Below are 22,618 nucleotides of genomic sequence, written 5' to 3' on the forward strand. Positions count from 1 at the left end.
AGATAGATTGCTTTAAGTTGGGCTGTTCCATAAAGATGCCCTTTGCTTGAGCAGTTCAGTTGCCGGCTTGCAGTTGTCAAATTTGGCTAAGCAGGGAGGTGTAAGAAGTAATACAGTGTTTTTTATAACTTAAGAATTTAGCACCTGAAGTGAACCTTGTTCACCGAAAATGCAAAACTGTAACACTTAGTAATATCAAGCAATTTAATATTTCTCTCCAGGCATAATGATTACAAGGTGGTATCCCCTGCATTAAGAGCAGTTGGAAATATTGTTACTGGGGATGATATCCAAACACAGGTAAGACTACTTGATTTAAGAAAAAATAATTGGCAGGAGAGAATTTTGTAAAAATTGTTACACAATATGTGTCCAGTACAGGTATCTGCATACATCAGTTAAAGAGGCTCTGTATAATTCTGTGTTGCTAATTTGACAGTATGGGCTGCTATTTTAAGCATTAAATTACTGCAAGAATGAACACTGTTTTACAGCATTAAATGTAGAGGATTGCTTCATTCCTGTATGGTAATTTAAGTGTTGCTTCTCCCTTCCACTCTCCCCCCCCCTTTGTTTTTCCTCCTTACTGGAGTTTCATTTACTTATTATCATTCCCATTCTTAACTCTTCCAATGCTTACAAGTGAAAACTTTGACTTCAGCAGTTGTACTTACTTGTCCATAAATTCATGTGTGATAGTTTTACTGATGCCATTTGTCCTAAAGATTTAATTTTAGGCAATGGAATTGAATTTGAAGAAATGCAGGAAATGCTAAGTCAGGTTTTGCTTTAAAGATAATGGTGTCTAAAAGGCTGAGAGATCTAGTCTAAAGGGAAAATAAGTAGATCAGTTTACACTATTTGTTGTGAGCCTATAGGAGGATGTTGTGGCTTAAGCCCAGCTGAAAACTTAAGTACCGTAAGCTGTTTGTTCATGCCCTTTCATCCCCACTCCTCCAGGTGAAATGGGGACGAGAATTGGAAGAAGGTAAAACACATAGGTTGAGATAAGAACAGTTTAATAATTGAAATGAAGTAAAATATAATAGTAATGGGAATAATTATGGTAATAATAATAGGGAACAAGAAAGACAGGAGAAGTAAAAATTCAGAAAACACAATTGATGCACAGTACAATTGCTCACTACGTGCTGACTGATACCCAGCCCAACTCAAGCAGTGATCAGCCCTTCCCAACCAGTTCCCCCCCATTTTATAGACTGGGCATGACGTGCTGTGGTATTGAATACCCCTTTGGCTACTTTGGGTCTCTGCTTCCTCCCAGCTTCTTGTGCCCCTCCTCACTGCCAGAACATGAGAAACTAAAATGTCCCTTTATTTAGAATAAGCACTACTTGGCAACAACTTCCAACATCGATGTGTTATCAGCATTATTCTCAGACTAAAGCCAAAACACAGCACTGCACCAGCTACTGGGAGGAGAATTAACTCTATCCCAGCCAAAACCAGGACAGAGAGGATTTTGCTGAGGAATTTTAACAGAAAACATCTGCTCTGCAAAAAGCCAAATTAATACATAACTATACAAATTAGATTTATACTCTCAGTTATTCAGATTCTAACCTTAGGGAGCCTTATTTAGACTTGCTGTTGTCAGTCTTCTGGTCTGAACTTAAATGAGGGCAGATTCTTTCAAATTGCTGGATTGTCCACACACTATGGCATGAAACACTCCTATTTTGAAGGATGTTATCTATGATACTTTCTATAATATAGATGAGTTGAAAATTATTCTTTTGAAAGTGTTCTTCTCACATACGTATATTGCATAAGCCTATGCGTGTATATATACATGTATATTCTACAACCTAATTTTAAATTATCAAAATTTTTTAGGTGATTCTGAACTGCTCTGCATTACCCTGTCTCTTGCATTTGCTTAGTAGTCCCAAGGAATCTATTCGAAAAGAAGCATGCTGGACTGTTTCTAATATTACTGCAGGAAACAGAGCTCAGATTCAGGTAAAGCCTGTATATTTATTACTTGGGTTTGTTTTCATTTTGCCAGTCCACTTAGTTCTCCTTCACAAGTAGATACCACATCTCCTTCATAAGTACATACTACATCGATTCTGCATTATTTGTTAACTGTATTATTCTACCTAATGTAAATGTTTTCCTCTAAATTTTTCCTCTGAATTTCCTATAAATCTCCTCTATTTTTTTTATCATCTGGAGTAAAATGATTAAAGCATCATATTACTTTATGATACTTTTAATACTTATGATACTTATCATAAACTAATACTTTAAAAATAGCTCTCATGATTTGTACTAGAGGAACTGGTTAATTTCTCTCAAGGTATGTGGTTGATGCTTATAAATGAAATGGAAGGATACTTATGTCTGAGATCAATAGTTGTTACTTTTCCCTGTGGGAAAATTCTCTTTAATTTTATTTTGCATTGTAATACATATCTTAAGGTAATAAGTATTTTTTTCTTTAAAAAAAGTTGAAACAAAACATTTTCCACAAAGTCCAGGGAAAAGTGGACAGTTCTACCAATTTGGTAATGTTGAACATTTTGCTTGGATAAAAAACTTGTGTGATGGTTGATTTGTATCCTTGTGGAAACTACTGAATCCTGACTATTGCTCCAGGTGTCTGGAGCTACCTGAAAAAAAGTTTGTGGTCAATAAAAATGAGAATTCTGAATCAGAGTACATGTTTCAGTATGCCTTCTTTTTTTTTTTTTTTTTTTTCCTCTCCATACTTCACTCGGAGATGAAAATGTTACTACTTGATGTCTGCAATTGTAGATATAATGCTTCTATGGGTTCCACAAACCTGAATAAAATGGACAAAGTGAAGTTTTGTTCTGAGGCTTGATCTCCAGTTCAGAAGCTCAGCTTTAGTGCTGATGTCATAGAACTGTTTTCTATGAACTTTATAAAGTTCTAAAAATAGAACTTTATAAATTTGCCTGTTCAATAAGCAGTATTCTGTCCACCAGAGAAAAAGAAAGAAAAAAAAGATACTCAGATGGCTGCCGCAGTGCAATGTTGGAGTAGTTCTGAATTTCATTTTGATGTTTCTAGTTTGTGTGGTGATTTCTAAGAAAACTGTTTGATACCAGCAGACATTGTTGACTCTTGTAATGAAGTGTATTAGTGTTCTTTGTGTATACTAAATCCTCAATAATAAATATTACTATTTAATCACTTAGGCTGTTATAGATGCAAATATATTTCCAATATTGATTGAAATTCTTCAAAAAGCTGAATTTCGCACTAGAAAAGAAGCAGCATGGGCCATAACTAATGCCACATCAGGAGGAACCCATGAACAGATTAGGTAAGTTTGTATATATTACTGTTGTCTCTGCCTGAGTATCTGCTCTAAGGCGCATTCTTATTTCTGAATTTGAATCTTCACAAACAGAAACAAAATCCTAAACACAACTATAATTCCTTGAAATGGTCTGTACAGGGACTAAAAATGGAGAAATTAAAAAAAAAATAGTGAAATATATGCAGTAGACTTAATAATAAATTGACTGATACTACTTTGTTTCAGTAGTGTTACACATAAAGCTTTCACAGGGTTATCTTCCAGAGCTGAGAACACGCAACAGTTAATGAACAGTGTCAGTGTTGAAAATTGAGAACTCTGGGAGAGTTGTTTAGAAAACTTTTGCAATGGGATTGTATCTTTGTGGAGAGACTTCAGGAATTTTAGTGGTTTCTTCATATATTTTAAACTTACTTATCAGTATTATTTTAAAGCAGGCATCTAAACTCCTTTTTCAAAATGGAATTTGATTAAGATTTTACTGTCAGTAGCTGTGTATGTGCTTGAGAGACTGGACTTCTTGAATTAATAATATAGAATACTTTCTAATTTCCCTGAATACTGTCAGAATAGTGATCAGTTTGAATCAGCGTCAATAAACGGATTTATAAATGGCAGTGGAAGCTAGAACTGAAAGTGATATCACAGCATATGGGAAATCTGTTGCTATAAATACATGCTTATTTGTTTTAAATGTAAACAATTCTGGGTTTTTTAAACTCTGCTAATGGTTATCAGAGGTGAGGAAAGTTTGATGGTGGTTTTTTTGGCTATTACTTTGTGTGTATAATGTAACATCATAAAATTTAGCATATTTTAAATAAATTTTAATGTGCTTGTAACATGGTAAAAGTAAATTCTTGTTACAAAATACAGATATATTATCTGTGTCATGAAGTTTTAGTCTTTTTTTGTGTCCTCCAGGTACTACTGTCTAACTTCAGGATGATTTAAAACCACTAAATAAACTGCATTTAAGCAACCTTTTGATGCAGGGGAACATTACTGTCCTCATTTTTCTTACTAGAAACAAAGAGATTCTGACTTCCAGAAGTTCATACACAATTTTGCGCAAAGTAGAAAAAGGAATAGAATACTCAGAGTCCAAATATTTTTTTATATATATACTTAAAATTATGTCCTCTTTATAACAGGCAGTGCTAATATCTTAGTCAGCTGACAGCATGGACTATACTAGCACAGAGCAGTGTCCAGTGTTCTTATTAAGTAAACACAGACATATTTCTGCCACTACCAAATTTTGTATGTCTGAGAAAAGAACTTCTTACCAAAATTAACTTTTTCTCTTACATTCAGTTAGACCCATCTGAAGATCGTAAGTGAAAAGGAGTTGAAAAGACTCCAAATTCCACATCCAGTTAGGAATATGCACATTACACTTTCTCATTAGGATAAATTGGAATATTCATTAAAATTCAGACTAAGCTTATTTTTTGTGTTGTTACATGTTCTAGAATTTTTTTTTGCTTCAGTCACTTTTTTAAAGCAAAATTAAGGACCAGTAATGATAGAATGGCATGTCAGTATATGTGTGCTGGATAATCAGTCGTTTTTCCTCCCACACCCCTCTGTTTTTCTGCTGTTATAAAGGTATTTGGTAGCACTAGGTTGTACCAAGCCTCTGTGTGACCTCCTGACTGTGATGGATTCAAAAATAGTACAGGTGGCTTTAAATGGACTTGAAAATATTCTACGCCTTGGAGAACAAGAGTCTAAGCAAAGTGGAATGGGCGTTAATCCTTATTGTGCCCTTATAGAGGAAGCATATGGTAAGAAATTACTTCTTATATAATCCACGTATCCGAACTTCATTATTTCAGGCTGTAAAAAACGAAACCATTATGAACTGTTTTGAAATTTGTAGGTAAGCTTAATGTAAGAATTACTTTGAGCATAAGTGGACATTAAAGTATCATAAATAATCTAACATGGTGGGAAAGTGTTTAAATGCAGAAAACCTGTGTTTGTCTGCAGTCAGTTTATGAAATGTCCCTCAGGAGACACAGTAGGCATGGCATGTTTCTTTGTAGGCATTAGAACTGCCGCCTTCTCCTCCTTAGTTTAATAGATATTCTTTTAGTGTAGTTTTAAAATCAGCTTGGACAGCAGAAATAGAAGACTAGAAATACATGGGTTCAGAAATGAATTCAATACAATTGAATTAATTTAACTTTGAATTCATTCATTTTGAGCAACTAGATTTTGAAAATGTTTTGTTTTGAATTCAGGACTTGATAAAATTGAATTTCTCCAGAGGCATGAAAACCAGGAGATCTACCAAAAGGCTTTTGAACTCATAGAACATTACTTTGGTGTTGAAGAAGAGGACTCCAGTATTGCACCTCAGGTGGATGAAAGTCAGCAGCAGTTTCTGTTTCAACAGCAGGAGGCTCCAATGGAGGGGTTTCAGCTGTAAACTACTGAAGTGAAGGCAAGCATAAAATGTAAATACTTGTAGGGGTTTGGGTTGGGTGTTTGGTTTTGGGTTTTTTTTCTTCCTCAGAGGTCTTTTCTTTATGGCCAAAGTTAGAGGAAAAGTTGAGTATGTTTTGCAGAAATAGATGAAGAAAGAGCTCATGCACTTTTATATATTGTGTTAGATACAGCTGTTCTTTGTTTTGTATTTGTGTTTTTCATTATTTCTTAATGTACAGAAAACAACTGTGAGTAATAATGTCTAAAAGAATTAAATGTGATTTAACAAGAACTGTTAAGCTAAGACTTTGTAGAATTTTAGGTAGTGGTTCTGAAATTTTCATGTCTCAAACTGCATATCAGCAATACAGTTACTGACGGTTGCATTTTTGGCAGTAGGCTTGACTTGCCCAGTCTCTATCAAATCTACCTCTTTTATTGAAGCAAAAACATTGCTTCAGAACTAAGGCATGAATTAAAGATGAGCTTGCAAGAAGCTGAATTGGAATGTGAAAAATATTTATTTAAATTGTGAAACTTTTATGCATTACTTACTTTACCACACACTGTTGGAATTTATTTATAAGAAGTATTTAAAGACATAATAGATATACATATATAATGCTAATTACCTAATATAATATTCAGTATATAAAAAAAGCTTTTTCTGAATTATGTGGAATGAGAACTATTTCAGAAGTTTTCCAATTGGAATCAGCAGAGAGCTTTCTGGTCATTTGGTGTTGACTCTGTAATTAAAGCTGCTAAATGGCATTAAAAGTCAGCCACAAGTACAGTACTTTGCAGTAGAAGCAGTTGCTGTAGTTACCACAAGAATGCAGTGATTATGAGTGACAGAGATGCTGATTTGCACAAATCACCAAGCAGATGGCTTACAGCTGTCTCCTGTCAAAGTGTGGTAGCACCGCTTAGTTTGAGAAACATTGCAATGTTTGCCTTTCTAGTACAGTAGGTTCTTGAAAGTTTAGACAGTGGGCGTTGGGTTTTTGACCAAATATGCTACCACCATTTGAATTGTTCTTTAAGTTGATTAATTTGGTTTTCTTCTGGTAAGACAATAGAAATACTGCAGTGAAGAATGAATAGTGAATTACTGTTTTCCAGTTGAAGGAAAAGTTTGTTGTACTGTAAATAGCATTAAGTATGTGGACACCAAAACTAACTAGAAGTTAATGTCATCTAAATATTTAGGCTCTATAATATACCGTATTTGCTGTTATACACTAAAAGAAATAGAATTCTGGTATTTACCTTAACAATTTTGAATAACAGAAAAATGTATGCTCTGCTTTGCATATAAGTAGTGTTTCTGGTGTAGTAGTAGTATATCTTATTTGGAGAAACCAGTACTTTGGGTTAATGCTGAAGTATGATTATTTTTATTACCTGTATTAATATCAAACTCCTGGGTTAAGTGAAATCCTTGACATACAACAGCATTTCATGCTTCATGAAAAGCTGCAGTTTCAACTTAAATTACTTACCCCATGGCACTGTGCTTATTACTAAACAATGCTATAATGCACTGAAAAATACAGGTTAAAGGCGGCATCATTTGCAGTACCTTTTTATAGTTAAGATTTTTTTACCATGGAAGTTAAGAGTAAGATGTTTCACTTTGATGTTACAGCAATATATACTATATTGTAATTGAATGTGCGACTTGAAGTGGATTTTCTAAGATTAATGGTCAGTTTTGACTAATATGTAACTGGGAGGGAAGAAACCTCTTCAGTCTTTATAGTGAAAGATAGAAGAAGTGTATATAGGAGTGCTGTTACTTTATGAACTCTGAATAATGAGATATTTTAGCAAATGACACTTTAAAACTAGATTTGTACAGCATACAACAGTTTTGAATAGTGTGATAATCTTGAGTACAGCTGCCAAATTTTCATATAATGCTAGATGATTGTATTTATGCCCTTTTTACTCTCATAGTTTTAGGTTTTCATATGCTGACCTTCCTTCTTTCCTGTGTGCCCCCTCCCCATCTGTTCAAAGTACAGGGTAACAATAATGGAAATCTACCAGGATGACTAGTAAATGCTGAATTTCAATGTTCTTCTAATGTAAGAAAAATATTCAGGTAACAGGGTATTTTGTTGTTTCTAACAACCTTGTTTTGATAACATAACCAGCTGTGCCTGCTTTTTATTTGGAGAACCCTGTAAAAACTGCATTTATAAGCCTCTCTAATTTAAACCAAATCTGAACTATAAAAATCTTTACATAAAGACTTGAAAATGAAGAAAAGAGAGGAACATTTAAAGTATTACATTTGTTTTGAAAGAATGTCTTCAGTTGTGTGGATATATTATTCTATATGTGTGAACAGTTAGTGACTGCACTTTACGCATTTAGATAAACTGTACTTCATGCCTCTGATACATTTAAGTGTAATGGTTTAAAAGGGAACTAAAAATGATGACTTTGGCTAATAGAAATCATTATTTAAACTCAACATATGATTTACCCTAAAATTGTTAATGAAAGCTCTTTATAAAGGTTAAAAGTACAGGATGGCCTGTCCTGTATTATGACTGGGTTTACATCCCACTTTGTTAAAAAGCACATACATAAACAAAAAACCAGAGGTAATGACTTAAGGCCAACTCTGGTGTAGTCATTTGCAGGCAGGGGTGTGAATAGGATGATGAAACCAGTGTACAGGAAAAGAAAAAAGCTGAGAGGAAAATCTTTAAGTTTGGCTTTAGATACGGACTCTGAAGTGCCCCATCAGTTGCAAAGTGTTTAAAAATACAGGGGTTTGGGGGTTTGGCTTTAATTAAAAGGGTACCATTTGTTCTGCTTAAATGTGAATATTAACTAGCTAATCTATGCAACTAGGCAGAGCATAAGATTATTTTTTTTTAGTTCCCTACTCTTGACACACTGAATCATATCTAATTTTTTCATTGTTGCACTTTTGTCTGAGGACTGGTTCATACAGCTTTTTAATTTCATAGTATTTGCTTTAAACACTGTTGCTAGCAGCAATCAGAAAATAGTAATAATGTTGACACAGAAATAAGCTAGCTGTAGAACACATTTTCAACTGGAAAATATTTATTGTTGGGTCTTTTTAAAAATAGAAAAGATTGCACTATTGTCTGTCCTCCACAGGTAATGCTCGGTTTAAATCTCCTAAATTGTACAACTGAGGATTTTTGTAACAGATCTGCCAATTGATACCTGAAGTTTAACTGTGAACCTCAGGAGCTCACTGAAATCTGGAATGAGAAATTTAATTTACTTATGGCACAATATGTTCATGTAACATTTGGGAACTAAATTTGCCTATATGAACTTCAGATAGTAATAGTGCATCTTTAAATCCGGGCCAAAGGCCCATTACTGTAACAGAACACATGAATAGTATGCAATATTATGGAATGTTAAATCTCCAAATACCGTACAGAAACCAATAAAATCTATTTTACACATGTTTGTTGTATTTATTTAGTGGTTGAATAAGTGTGACTGCTTAAACTAGAAAATGCATCTACCTTTTTGAATACCGCACTGAGGCAGATGAATTCAAACTGGCTGATTTGTGCATTGTAAAACTCTGCACTGTCACGAGACAAATTTTGGGGGGTTTAAATATGTTTTGCAAATATTTAACCAAACGTACCTGTCATTCTTAAGAAACTACCTCTTCTCCTTTAAAAGCAGTAATTAATTTCAATCATATGCAAAACACTTTAATCTTAATTATATGCAACAAGGACATTGAGCATCTCTAATGAAGAGACCCTCCAGTTCTTTTTGTGATCCTGTAACTACTTTTATTGGCTCCTGTGTGTACAATACTACAGCTGTCTGGTTACTGGGGACATTCACTAATCACTCTCAGCAACCGTTAATTTTGCTCCCACAAGGACATTCAGCGTTGTGTGTGAAGTTACTTGGTCTTTGCCTCTGCTGCTAGCGCAGCCTCCTTCCGCCACTTGGCCTTCTTTGCCAAGTTCCAGCTTGTTAAGGACTCATGACGTGCAGCAGCCTGCAGAAGTAGAACATCCACTTCAGAGTAGCACAGTAGGAATAACGGTGCACCCTAGGGACCCATCTCAAGAAAGGCCAGCAGCTACTTACATGTTAGGGGCAGTGGAATCGTGGGTTAGCTACAATGAGCACAGGTGTAAGCTGTTGCTGTTTATTTAGGTTGTCTGCTTTCCACAGAATTCCATCATTTTTATGCATGCTACATGGCAATTAGCTAGTGCTGGACTCACCTTCTTAGCTGAGGCAATCACTGCAAAACAGGCAACGATGGAGAGTCCAATCATGATGTAACAAGCTTTAACTCGAGCTTTGTTCCTTGCCTTATCTAGCATCTCTGGCCTGCAATTAAAATTATTGAATCATTACAAAACTCAAGTATCTCTTCTTCAAAGCATCACAGACTTAACACAATGGAAAAGTAACAGTTTCTAAATATGCATCTCCAGCTTGCTGTGACAGGTTATGGACCACCCAAAGACTTCACATTTTCTGACCCTAACCCATTTCCAGTGGAAAATCAACATCTAATGGATTTGAAATTCTTTCTTTCTTAAGCTGGGAAAAAAACCAACCAAAAAACAAAACAAAACTCCTGCAATAAATATTTGTATTCAAATATTTGGGGTAAATTTACCACAAATCATTCCTTTATCTCTGTTTAAACATAGTGGAAGTAAAATGGGGTTTATCTGTTTTAAACAGCTGGAGACATATATGTGGTGTCAACCAGATGTGGTGAAAGCAAGTTCCTTTTATTCAAAATTAACTTTAGTAATTAATGTCACATCTGTTTAGATGGTGTCCCATATAGTATTGGTTAGGCACTCCACATATGTGCGTAGGTGATTAAAACAGAGCTTGAACTGCTACAAGTGAAGAGATTTTAGTTCTTTAGAAAAACAGCAGCTTTATGCAAAGTGGGCAGCTGGTGTCAGCCTCCTCTGTTACAGGATCACATAACCAAACAAGAACAATCTACATGATTATTTTTGCTGGTCATCTAAGGTTAAAGTAATGAAAACTCCTGCCCTGCATCTGTCAGGAGTTGCTGCAAGAGTACAACCCAGCAAGCTGCCTTGGGACAGGCTCCCCTTTCTACCCTCCATCATTCTGGGCAGGCTGCATGCTGCTGCAAACTGGTGGTGTAGGAAATGTCTGCATCACTAAAATGGTTTCAAAGCTTTCAGCAAGTCTTCAGAGTCAAGCATAGTACTTGGGAGTACAGTTTCTTACATGTTCATTCCTCTCCTAAAGGAAGACCTTACAGCAGCCTTTTAGTACCTAAAAGGGGGCCTATAGTAAATCTGGAGAGGGACTTTTTGCAAAGGCGTGTAGTAACAGAACAAGGGGGAATGGCTTTAAACTGACAGGTTTACATTAGATGTTAGGAAGAAATTCTTTACTGTGCCAGTGCTGAGGCACTGGCACAGGTTGCCCAAAGAAGTTGTGGATGCCCCATCCCTAGTAGTGTTCAAGGCCAGGCTGGACATGGCTATGAGCAACCTGGTCTAGTGGAAGGTATCCCTGCCCATGGCAGGGGGGGTGGAACTAGGTGGATCTCTAATGTCCCTTCCAACCCCAACCGTTCTATGATTCTAATACTTCCTGTGCACTTTCCTAAGTCACATGAGAATGGTTTATATATAAATACAAAGATAAAGGATCATAAGATAAAGAATATACATAATATATAGTTATGGTTTTATAGATAGGCAAAACGATATATAAAGAATTGATTTAATATTGTGAGCAAAATCTTGTAATAATCTCTTCCCCTAAAAATACCTTTAGCTTTACTTCAAAGAGGATGGGTGGTAGGATGGGGCACAGCTGAGGTTTCTGCAGTAGAAGTTCTGCAGACAGATTTGTACCAAGGCTGAGGGCTGCCACGCTGCTCTCCAAGTCTTAATGCCACAGAAGAGGGCAAGCCTGATGAGCAGCTGGGCCACACTACCCCTTTCCCTGCCAACACACACAACACAAGCATGTGTTGCACCTCCTGTGTTTCTTCCAGGTGACTGACAAGTACTGGAGTAACTGCTTTTGTTTTCTGCAATGGTAAAAATCATCTTTAAAGCAAAGACCAGCACATAAAATCATTAATCCACTAATCCATTTGTAGCAACAAAAGCAAAACCATAAATGTTATTAGGGTGGTTTATTAACCTAATTATATTTCACAACACACTAATTGAAACTCTGCTGAAGCAGATTTTCACTTTCTCCCTGCTTTCTGCCACTGCTTTAAGTAACATAGACCTGATTATGTTCTTCCCTAATTGCACATTAGGGCCTCTGCTACTTAATCCTTAATGAAGACTCTGAGTAAACCCAGCTGCAGTCAGTAACAGCTTTTTCTTAAAAACAGATCAAAACATCTCACAAAACCAAACCACAGCCACCTTGAATAAGGACAGCAGACTTGACCCTTGGTACAAACTACCTTCAGCATCTATATTGTGTTTGCAGGTAAGAATAGCTTGCAATTATGTCTTTTTTAATTGTTAAAGCAGCAACACAGTTCAGCTTTAACATCTCACAACAACTTCTAATAAGTCACTAATTACGATCTTACAGCTCCAAAAAAGACTTTGCTCACCCAGAAAGCACAAAGTGGTGACACTCACTTTGCTCAGCCAGCTACCGCACAGAAATTTGTGTATGCATGTATGGACTGGCAAATGTATGCCTCATTATAAACACCTCCCGAAGACCTGAACAGCTTTATGAGCTTCTGAGACCTGTCTGAACCTTTCTCTAGGGGACAATGGTGAAACTAACACAGTGCAAGAAAGGCTGGACCTTTTGGAAAGCCACTTTCTAGCCCAGTAACCACCAGTAAAACCATCTGGAGCCAACAGGAGAAGGCAGAAGAGGTACCTTGCTGCCTGACACAGATCTGTATGCTGCTTACAGAATCATAGAATAGTTAGGGTTGGAAAGGACCTTAAGATAATCTAGTTACAACTTCCCTGCCATGGGCAGGGATGCCTCAACCTAGACCATGTTGCACAAGGCCCTGCCCTACCTGGCCTTGAGCACTTCCAGGGATGGAGCATTTTATCACTTCTTTGGGCAACCCATTCCAGTGCCTCACCACCTTCACAGTAAAGAACTTCTTCCTTATATCTAACCTAAATCTCCCCTGCTTAACTTTAAACCCATTCCCCCTTGTCCTACTGTTGCAGTCCCTGATGAAGAGAACACACCACCCAAGACAGGGACCATGGTCATCCCGTGATGATAAAAGGTTGTGCCCTGTAGAGAGACCTCCAAGATGTTCTCCAACATCCTAAGAAAAAGGCAGCAGTTGGCATTGGAGTGGTTTTGTGTGCTCAGTGACTGACTCTCCTCAGGGATTCTAACTTCCAGTGGATCAGAGAGCCACAATCGATATGATTTGGGTGTGAAGGGACCTTCAAACATCATCTAGTCCAGCAGGTCAGCAAGAATGGGAGGCTAAGGCTACATTAAGTACTTGTTTTTCCTTGGTGGGGTATGTTTTTCTCATAATTCCCTTCTCTGTTTTTCCTCAAATTCTATAATAAATCATAATTTATTGGATGTAAATTATACAGTGACAGTCATCTCCCTTAGACTGGGAGCTATATCGGTTTACCAATAACATCCTTCTCCAACTTCGTGTTAGGAATAAGCAAAACAAACAAGCCAGTACGTAAGTGTAACCAAGGCTATCTACTGAGATGGATCCAGCTTTTAACCCCAGGCTCTGGGGACTCCAGTAAGGAACATTTGTTCATCTTAACCTCTAACCAGGACAGGAAACTCTTCTGCCCTCTCATTTGTTTCCAAGTTTTCAGTGTTGAAAATCTGACTGGTTCAAGCTCTGTGGAAATGCTCAAGATGAGGATCACGCCACCACTTTCCGCTCAGCTCCATGTTCCCCTTGGACAAGGGCAGCGCACTTACGGGATCCTCTGAGGAATATCTTCTTCTGTCTTGAAACGCCCAGTCCAGACGAGGATTTTTTTGTCAAACTTCGAAGGCTTGTAACTTGCAACCACCCTGTGAGCCTGCTCGGCTTCAAGAATGAGAAAAAAAGCACTCCGTCACACTTTGCACTAGGAGTGAATGATGGGTGGTAGGAAGGGTGGAAGCCAAAACCCTGCCCGTACTGCTCTCTGCAAGAGGAGCTCACGGATTAAACTTCGAGGTGTCCGCCCCGCAGTTATCGCCACGCGGTCTCTCGAAGAGCCCTTCACGCAGTGGCCGCAACTCCCCGCAGCCTGAGCTGTGGATACCGAAGCTCGCAGGGAAAACCCTCGACCACCCGAGACGGGGCAGCCCCAGCCCCAGCCCCGCTCCCGCCCGGTCCCCACCAATCCTCCGCGACCGCCCCGAGACGCTGCCGTTGCGGCGGAGCCGTGCCCGTGTACCCGTCCCTCTCACGCCGGTGTCCCTACCGCGGGTGGTGCCCGGGCTCCGGGCGGGCTCCCCGGCGGCTGCTCCCCGCGGCGCGGGCAGGCGGAGCGGCGAGGCGGACAGCAGCCGCCCTGGGAGGAGGCGCGCCGGCAGCATGGCGAGGAGCGGCGGGACCCTCTGATGCGGTAGGAGCGGTGCCGCTCCTGGTCTCGGTCCTGGCCCCTATCCCGGTCCTGGTCCCGCCCCGCGGACCCCTCCAGCCGCGCCCGGAGGCGAGGCGGGACGAGGCGGAGCAGCCGCCGGCAAGGAGGGGGCTGGCCCTCCTGACAGGCTGTCGTGCTCACCTAAGGCACTGCTGGGCTGCAGCTTTGGCACTGGCACCTCAACGGTTCAGGCAAAGCTCGGTTAAAGGAACCACCGCGGTGCTTCAGAGGCATGATTTAGAGTCAGGCAGGCTCTACGCACCCAACACAGACCTGCCCATATATATGCTTCTGTTGTTTTAACACTGATTCTCATCACGTGTTTTTCTGTTTTGTTTTGTTTTGTTTTGTTTTTTCAATTACATCCAATTAACTTTGCTTAAGTTCAACAGGGACAAGTGTAAGGTCTTACACCTGGGAAAACACAATCTAAGAGTGCAGCACACACAGGGATCTGCCTGGCTGAGGAGCAGCTCTGCGTAAAGGGACCTGTGGATCCTGGTGGACAACAAACTCAGTATGAGTGAAGAGTGTCCAGCTACAGCAAAGAAAGCCAACAGGATGCAGTGTTACGACAGCAAGGGTATCACCAGCCGAGATAAAGATGTCATTGTCTCACTATTCAGCGCTTGTCAGACCACACTGAATCCTGTGTTCAGTTGTTCCACTCTACAAAAAAAAAAAGAAGTGGCCAGAGAAGTGTCACAAAGACAATCAGAGGACTGGGAAACTTGGGATGCGAGGAAAGGTTGACAGAAATGTTTCTGTTCTGCCTTGAGAAAAGGCAGCCCAAAGGAGACCTCACCACCATACTCCAGTATTTGAAAGGTGGCTACAAAGCTGGGGACTCCTGTTTTACAAAGAGTCACATGGAAAAAGGGGAGGAGTAATGGGCACAAGTTACACTGGGGCACATTCCAGCTGAGCACAAGAGGAAACTTTTTGACAATGAGAACAACCAGCCATTAGAATAATCTCCCCAAGGAAGTGGGGGACACCCCAGTGTTGGACGCTTTCAAGATTGAGCTGGACAGGGTGATGGGACATCTAGTCTAGGTCATGCTTTGCCTAGAAAGGTTGGACCAGATGGTCCCTTCCAAACTGATATTCTATGATTCACTAAAAAAGTTCTGGTTTTGTTTGTTTTTTTCCCTTTCACATTCTGGACATAATAAACCTTTATTAATAAATAAATAAATCCATCCAGCAATCAGAAAAGGCATCACAGAATACATATTTAGTAAGTAACAGCCAATGTCAGCATGATACCAGTGGTGGTAGAGCAGTTGATGTCATCTACCTGGACTTGTGTAAAGTGTTCGACACTGTCCCACACGACATTCTTGTCTCTAAATTGGAGAGACATCAATTTGATGAATGGACCACTCAGTGGATAAAGAACTGGCTGGGTGGCCGCACACAGAGTTATGGTCAATGGCTCAATGTCTGGATGGAGACCAGTTACGAGTGGTGTCCCTGTCCTGGGTTTAGCAGCAGCAGTCATTTTTCTCATTCTTGGTAGCTGGTGCAGTGCTGTGTTTTGACTTTCGGGCTGGGAACAAAGCTGATAAAAATGATGTTTTGGTTTGGCCAAGGACTTTGTGAGCTTCATGCTCTGCCAGGGAGGAGGGGAAGCCGGGAGGAAATAGAGACAGGACACCTGACCCAAACTGACCAAAGAGGTATTCCATACCACAGCACGTCATGCCCAGGGTATAACTGGGAGTTACCAGGAAGGGAGGGTGGACTGCAGGGTTGGAGGAGGTATTGGTTGGTGCTTGGTCGGGCTGGGGGGCAAGTTATCGGTTGCCTGGTGATGGGGTGTTATATTCTCTTCCCTTGTTATTTCCTTTATCATTACTATTATTGGTGGTAGCAGTAGTGATTTGTGTTATACCTTAGTTACTAAACTGTTCTTATCTCAACCCGTGGCAGTTGCACTCTTTCTGATTCTCCTCTCCATCCCTCCAGGAGTAGGGGGAGGGCGAGAAGAGGGGGGGGGGAGTGGGTGAACAAGTTGTATGGTTGGGGTTAAACTACGACAGTCCCTCAGGGATCAGTATTGGGACTGGTCTTGTTCAACATCTTCATCGCTGACATGGACAGTGGGATTGAGTGCACCCTCAGCAAGTTTGCTGATGACACCAAGCTGTGTGGTTTGGTTGATACGCTGGAGGGAATGAATGCCATCCAGAGGGACTTTGACACACTTGTGAGGTGGGCTGATGCCAACCTCATGAAGTTTAACCATTCCAAGTGCAAGGTCCTACACCTGGATCAGAGCAACCCCAGGCACAGCTACAAGTTGGGCAGAGAAGAGATTCAGAGCAGCCCTGCAGAGAAGGACTTTGGGGTGTTGGTCGATGAGAAAATTAACATGAGCTGGCTTCAGTGTGAGCTCGCAGCTCAGAAAGCCAACCGTATCCAGGGCTGCACCAAAAGGAGCGTGACCAGCAGGTTGAAGGAGGTGATCCTGCCCCTTTACTCTGTTCTCAAGAGACCTCACTTGGAGTATTGTGTACAGTTCTGGTGCCCTCAACATAAAAAGGACATGGAACTGTTGGAACAAGTCCAGAGGAGGGCCATGAGCATGATCAGGGGACTGGAGCACCTCCCATATGAAGATAGGCTGAGAAAGTTGGGGCTGTTCAGCCTGGAGAAGAGAAGGCTGCGTGGAGACCTCATAGCAGCCTTCCAGTATCTGAAGGGGGCCTATAAGGATGCTGGGGAGGGACTCTTCATTAGGGACTGTAGTGATAGGACAAGGGGTAATGGGTTAAAACTTAAACAGGGGAAGGAAGTTTAGATTGGATATAAGGAGGAAATTCTTTCCTATTAGGGAGGTGAGGCACTGGAATAGGTTGCCCAGGGAGGTTGTGAATGCTCCATTCCTGTCAGTGTTCAAGGCCAGGTTGGACAAGGACTTGGGTGAGATGGTTTAGAGTGAGGTGTCCCTGCCCATGACAGGGGGGTTGGAACTAGTTGATCTTAAGGTCCTTTCCAACCCTAACTATTCTATGATTCTATGGTGTAACTGAGTATCTTAACAGAATTGAGTCTGATGCACTGAGCAGTGGAAGTTTTTACATCTTGCAACCAAGCCAGAAGGCCTGCGGATGAACAGAGGAAGTCCCACTCCCCAGGGATGGATCACTGCCCGGCAGCAGCTAAAGTCCAGTGCTCAGTGTGACAGCATGAATAAGGAGTCTTAAACCATTTGTAGCCAAACCCTTCAGTTTTCTATTTTAGGATCAGAGCCAGAGGTAAGCAGCTTTCTCTGAGAGCAAACTGTTGAGAAGAGGAAATTAAAAATTTTTCACCAAAGTGAGTTCTAGTGACCTTGATTTTTTAAAAATTTTTTTTTTTTTTTTTGGTGGTTAAAATGCCATTTGGACAACATCTCATTCTGGAGAAAGCACTTTTTTTTCAGTCCCTTGTTGATGTTAATGCTCACTCCCCACTCCCCCCCCCCCCCCAAGAAGCTCTGTCCTATTTCAGACCACTGTCAGGGAGACGAAGACACATAGACAGAAATGACCTAGAGTGTGATACTGGGGTTAGAGTCTGGCTGTAGCCCCCTTGCCTTCTTCCTACTCAAAGAGAGCAGCGTGGTGTCAAGCAGTGCTCCTTGCCCTGGATGCACAGCTGGGAGGGGTGGGAAGAGTCAGCACATCAGGGCTAGGCTGCGGAGCATCATAAGCAGCACCCCAAATACTACTGTTGGCTGCTAGTCATGCTGGTAACACACACACACACTTAAGAGTCATTGTAGTTCAAACTGCTGTCAGCAGAGCTACTAGGAGGAAGCCTGCAGCTCACATAAATAGCTCCCAGCGCTCACCAAAATACTGCTCTAAAGATTACAGGCAGCTGAAAGGCATCAGCACAGCTGCTAGAGCTACTGAAATCTTGAGGGAGTTATCCCCTGGAGGAAAGGACTTGGAAAAAACTTGTTAGCCTTCGTAGTCTTCATTCTCTCTAACTATACTGTACACTATGTAATAGTGGCTTCAGAATACAGCATTTGGCATTATTAGCAATGAATTACATAAAACCCAAGGTTAAATAGAGGTTAGAATTAGAGAAGCCTCCTGCTAACCTCAACAAATGGCTTTTTCTCACTTCACTTCTCTATGAACAGCACTGTAGCTGGGGACTTTTGCCTTCCCTTGTTCTTGGAGATGGAAAGTATGCAGGTGGGCACACATGGATGCTAGTACTTTGAGAAATGGTGCTGGGACCTTCCTAACATAAGCAAGCAGAGCATGCTCTGAGCCAGAAAGAACCTGTAGTCTGACCCATGAGTCAGGGAAGGCCATGCCAAAGCTTCGTTATGACTCTGGAAGGTGATTCCTGTTCTGTGCTCTGAGGACAAAAATCTGTTTCAGGCCCATTCAATGTCCCCATGCCTGGTAACAGGAATAGATTGCTGGAATACTTACTGTTGTGGGAAATGTAATGCTTGCAAATGCTCTCTTTAGTATAACGAACCCTGATTTCAGCTTTTTCATATTTTCTGTATAGGGTAGCAAAAACCCCTTATGTTCTACCTACACTTGCTTCTTGCAGACAAGGCATTTGAAAACGTGTAATACAGCTTGGTAGAGCACATCTCTATTTTCTGCCAAGTCTAGCTAGCATATCTGTTACATCCTCAGCTCTAGCATGACTGTGCTTTACAGTAGCTGGAGAGGCAGACGCAGCATGTAGGACTCATTCAAAATTCTGACGTATGTGATGTCTTTCATTAAAGATACCTTTGTAGAGATTTCACATTGCTATCACCACACCCTGTTCCTCAGGACACTTTCCTTGTTGTCCTGTAATGTCCTATTTAACCCAACATACCTATCTAAGGTGCAGTATGAGATCTGCAGTGGAAACACTGCCAAGCTGCATGTGTTGCTGCTGTTCAAGGGAAAACCAAAGTTCATGGGGAAAAAGTAAGGAAATTAAGAAAACAAACTCAATTTCAAATAACGATATGGCTTTAATCGTCCCCTTTCATATATCTTCAATATATGGTGCACTCAACCCCTTTCAAAAAAATAAATACAAGCAAAATGTACAAGCCAAATGAACTTTCCTAACCAGCTGAGTGCTGACAGTCATTGTGTAGAGAAAATTGTATGTCTTTCTTCTAGGGAGAGACTTGATGCATTGGCAGCCAAATCACCGGAATTTTAAACTTACTGTGCACACCGTCACATTCAGAACAGTATTTGCAACAACTGATGTATGAGCAGCATTCGTCATAGACATAAATGTGCATAAACCTCCATTCTTCCAATTGGCTACAGAACTTATGTAATTACTCAAGTGTGTAGGCTGCATACTAGCCATTCAAATGACTTTAAAAATGGCTTCACAGATACATAGTGTATATATATATATATAATCTACACATCACAATGATTTAATTGTCTGCGTCCATTGTTGAAATGTGATTTATAGCTACTTTTTTAAAAAACATGAGTAGAAAAAAACATATAGATAAAGGTTACAATGTATAAATAGAAATGATAGAAAAATAGATATGTTGTACATAACAATAATACAATATGCCTGTATAACACCAAACCTACTGAACTTTATTTTGGCCTGCACAACATCCAGTTATTCCAGATCTGAACAGAAGCATGGACGAAACTCAAGGGATTTAGTATTATTTCCCAGGAACATGGCAGAGATTAATATAGCAAAGTTTCTATGGTCTGGCTTCATAAACACATAAAAATATTTTTCACGGTCCTGGACTGACAACATAGCTCCACTGTTTAGAGTTTGAAAAAGCTCTGAACTCCTTTTGTCCTGACAGAAAAGTTCCTCCTCTTTGGAACGTTCCTTTCTGTTCCTCTCATACAGAAGGCACAGCGTAGCTGCACTAATGGAGCTACAGAGCAGAGACTCATCCAGCACAGCTCATGTCAGCTCATTCTTGTGCTATTTCTGCTTATTGGAATGGTGCATTGTCATATTCTTGTTGAAAATCAGATTTTTAAAATACGTATGAAAAAGTTATAATTCCAAGGATGTGCTCATGCTTATCCTTGTCATTACATTATTGGAGGGTCTGGTTGAAGGAGTGAAGGTTGAGGGCTGCCTTGGTTGCAGTGACCACGAGATGGTAGAATTCAGGATCTTGTGTGGTAGGGTCAGTAGAATAGCAAGTAGAATCGCAACCCTGGACTTTAGCAGGGCAAACTTTGGCCTCTTCAAGCAATTGCTAGGGGAAATCCCATGGGCTAGGCTGCTTGAAGGGAAAGGGGCCCAAGGGTTGACGTTCAAGGACTGCTTTTTCCGAGCTCAAGATCGGAGCATCCCGACACGTAGGAAGTCAAGGAAGAGGGTCAGGAGACCTGTGTGGCTAAATAGGGAATTGCTCGGTATGCTCAAGTGGAAGAGGAGAGTTTACAGGTCATGGAAGGAAGGGCTGGCCACTTGGGAAGAATATAAGGCTGCTGCGAGAGGATGTAGGAAAGCTGCTAGGATGGCTAAGGCCTCCTTGGAATTAAAGCTGGCGAGAGGGGTCAAGGACAGCAGAAAGAGCTTTTTCAAATACATGGCAGTTAAAACTAACACCAGAGGCAATGTAGGCCCGCTGATGAACGGGGCGGGTGCCCTGGTGACAGAAGACACAGAGATGGCAGAGTTACTGAATGCCTTCTTTGTCTCTGTCTACTCTGCCGGAGGCAGTCCTGAAGAGCCCTGTACCGCTGAGACCTCGGATGAAGATAGGTCAACGGAGTGGTCTGCCTTAGTCGATGAGGAATGGGTTAAAGACCAGTTGAGCAATCTGGATATCCCTAAATCCATGGGTCCAGATGGGATGCACCCGCGGGTGCTGAGGGAACTGGCTGAGGTCATTGCTAGACCGCTCTCCATCATCTTTACCAAGTCTTGGGAAACGGGAGAGGTGCCTGAGGACTGGAGGAAAGCAAATGTCACTCCTGTCTTCAAAAAGGGCAAGAAGGAGGACCCGGGTAACTATAGACCGGTTAGCCTCACCTCCATTCCTGGGAAAGTGATGGAACACCTTATCCTTGGTGCCATCTTAAGGCATATCAAGGATAAGAGGGTTATGAGGGGCAGTCAACATGGCTTCACCAAGGGGAAGTCGTGCTTGACCAATCTCGTAGCCTTTTATGAGGAAATAACACGGTGGATGGATGATGGCAGAGCGGTGGATGTGGTCTACCTTGACTTCAGCAAAGCGTTTGACACGGTCTCCCACGGCATCCTTGCGGCTAAATTGAGGAAGTGTGGTCTGGATGATCGGGTAGTGAGGTGGACTGTGAACTGGGTGAAGGAGAGAAGCCAGAGAGTTGTAGTCTATGAGGCGGAGTCTAGTTGGAGGCCTGTATCTAGTGGAGTGCCTCAAGGGTCGGTACTGGGACCAGTATTATTTAATATATTCATCAATGATTTAGATGAGGGAATTGAGTGTACTATCAGCAAGTTTGCTGATGACACTAAGCTGGGAGGGGTGGCCGACACGCCAGAAGGCTGTGCTGCCATCCAGAGGGACCTGGACAGGTTGGAGAGCTGGGCGGGGAATAACTTGATGAAATATAACAAGGGAAAGTGTAGAGTCCTGCATCTGGGCAGGAACAACCCCAGGTTCCAGTATAGGCTGGGGAACGACCTGTTAGAGAGCAGTGTAGGGGAGAGGGACCTGGGGGTCCTGGTGGACGACAGGGTGACCATGAGCCGACACTGTGCCCTTGTGGCCAAGAAGGCCAATGGCATCCTGGGGTGTATTAGAAGGGGGGTGGTTAGTAGGTCGAGAGAGGCCCTCCTTCCCCTCTACTCTGCCCTGGTGAGACCTCATCTGGAATATTGTGTCCAGTTCTGGGCCCCTCAGTTTAAGAAGGACAGGGACCTACTGGAGAGAGTCCAGCGCAGGGCAACTAAGATGATTAAGGGAGTGGAGCATCTCCCTTATGAGGAAAGACTGAGGGAGCTGGGTCTCTATAGTTTGGAGAAGAGGAGATTGAGGGGTGACCTTATGAGTGTATATAAATATATAAAGGGGGAGTGTCACGAGGATGGAGCCAGGCTCTTCTCAGTGGCAAACAATGAAAGGACAAGGGGTAATGGGTACAAATTGGAGCACAAGAGGTTCCACTTAAACCTGAGAAGAAACTTCTTCTCAATGAGGGTGACGGAACACTGGAACAGGCTGCCCAGGGAGGTTGTGGAATCTCCTTCTTTGGAGACATTCAAAACCCGCCTGGACACGTTCCTGTGTAAC

General features: G+C 41.1%; 2 protein-coding genes across 6 annotated transcripts in view; one reads left to right on the forward strand and one right to left on the reverse strand.

The window, feature by feature from the left end:
• Window positions 1-9,214, forward strand: part of KPNA5 (karyopherin subunit alpha 5) — a 20,385-nt gene extending 11,171 nt beyond the window's left edge. For 4 of the 5 annotated variants that reach the window (XM_061366173.1, XM_061366176.1, XM_061366177.1 and 1 more), the window contains 5 exons: window positions 222-300; window positions 1,858-1,983; window positions 3,189-3,316; window positions 4,925-5,103; window positions 5,563-9,214. In XM_061366173.1, the coding sequence (XP_061222157.1) occupies window positions 222-300; window positions 1,858-1,983; window positions 3,189-3,316; window positions 4,925-5,103; window positions 5,563-5,750 (700 nt within the window). In that variant the 3' untranslated portion in view covers window positions 5,751-9,214. The remainder of the gene's footprint in view (window positions 1-221; window positions 301-1,857; window positions 1,984-3,188; window positions 3,317-4,924; window positions 5,104-5,562) is intronic. The other variant, XM_061366175.1, reaches the window with a different exon arrangement.
• Window positions 9,215-9,313: 99 nt separating this feature from the next.
• FAM162B (family with sequence similarity 162 member B) lies at window positions 9,314-14,363 on the reverse strand. Its single transcript, XM_061366181.1, has 4 exons — window positions 14,203-14,363; window positions 13,709-13,820; window positions 10,009-10,117; window positions 9,314-9,776 (listed from the first exon to the last, which is right to left on the reverse strand). Exons 1-4 carry the CDS (start codon window positions 14,315-14,317, stop codon window positions 9,678-9,680), a joined length of 435 nt encoding a protein of 144 aa, XP_061222165.1. The 5' UTR covers window positions 14,318-14,363; the 3' UTR covers window positions 9,314-9,677.
• Window positions 14,364-22,618: the final 8,255 nt, after the last annotated feature.

This window comes from Neopsephotus bourkii, unplaced genomic scaffold (assembly GCF_033783945.1).
Source record: "Neopsephotus bourkii isolate Nb327-2 ecotype Australia unplaced genomic scaffold, CSIRO-AGI_Nbou_v1 NB_1314, whole genome shotgun sequence".
Lineage (NCBI taxonomy): Eukaryota > Metazoa > Chordata > Aves > Psittaciformes > Psittacidae > Neopsephotus > Neopsephotus bourkii.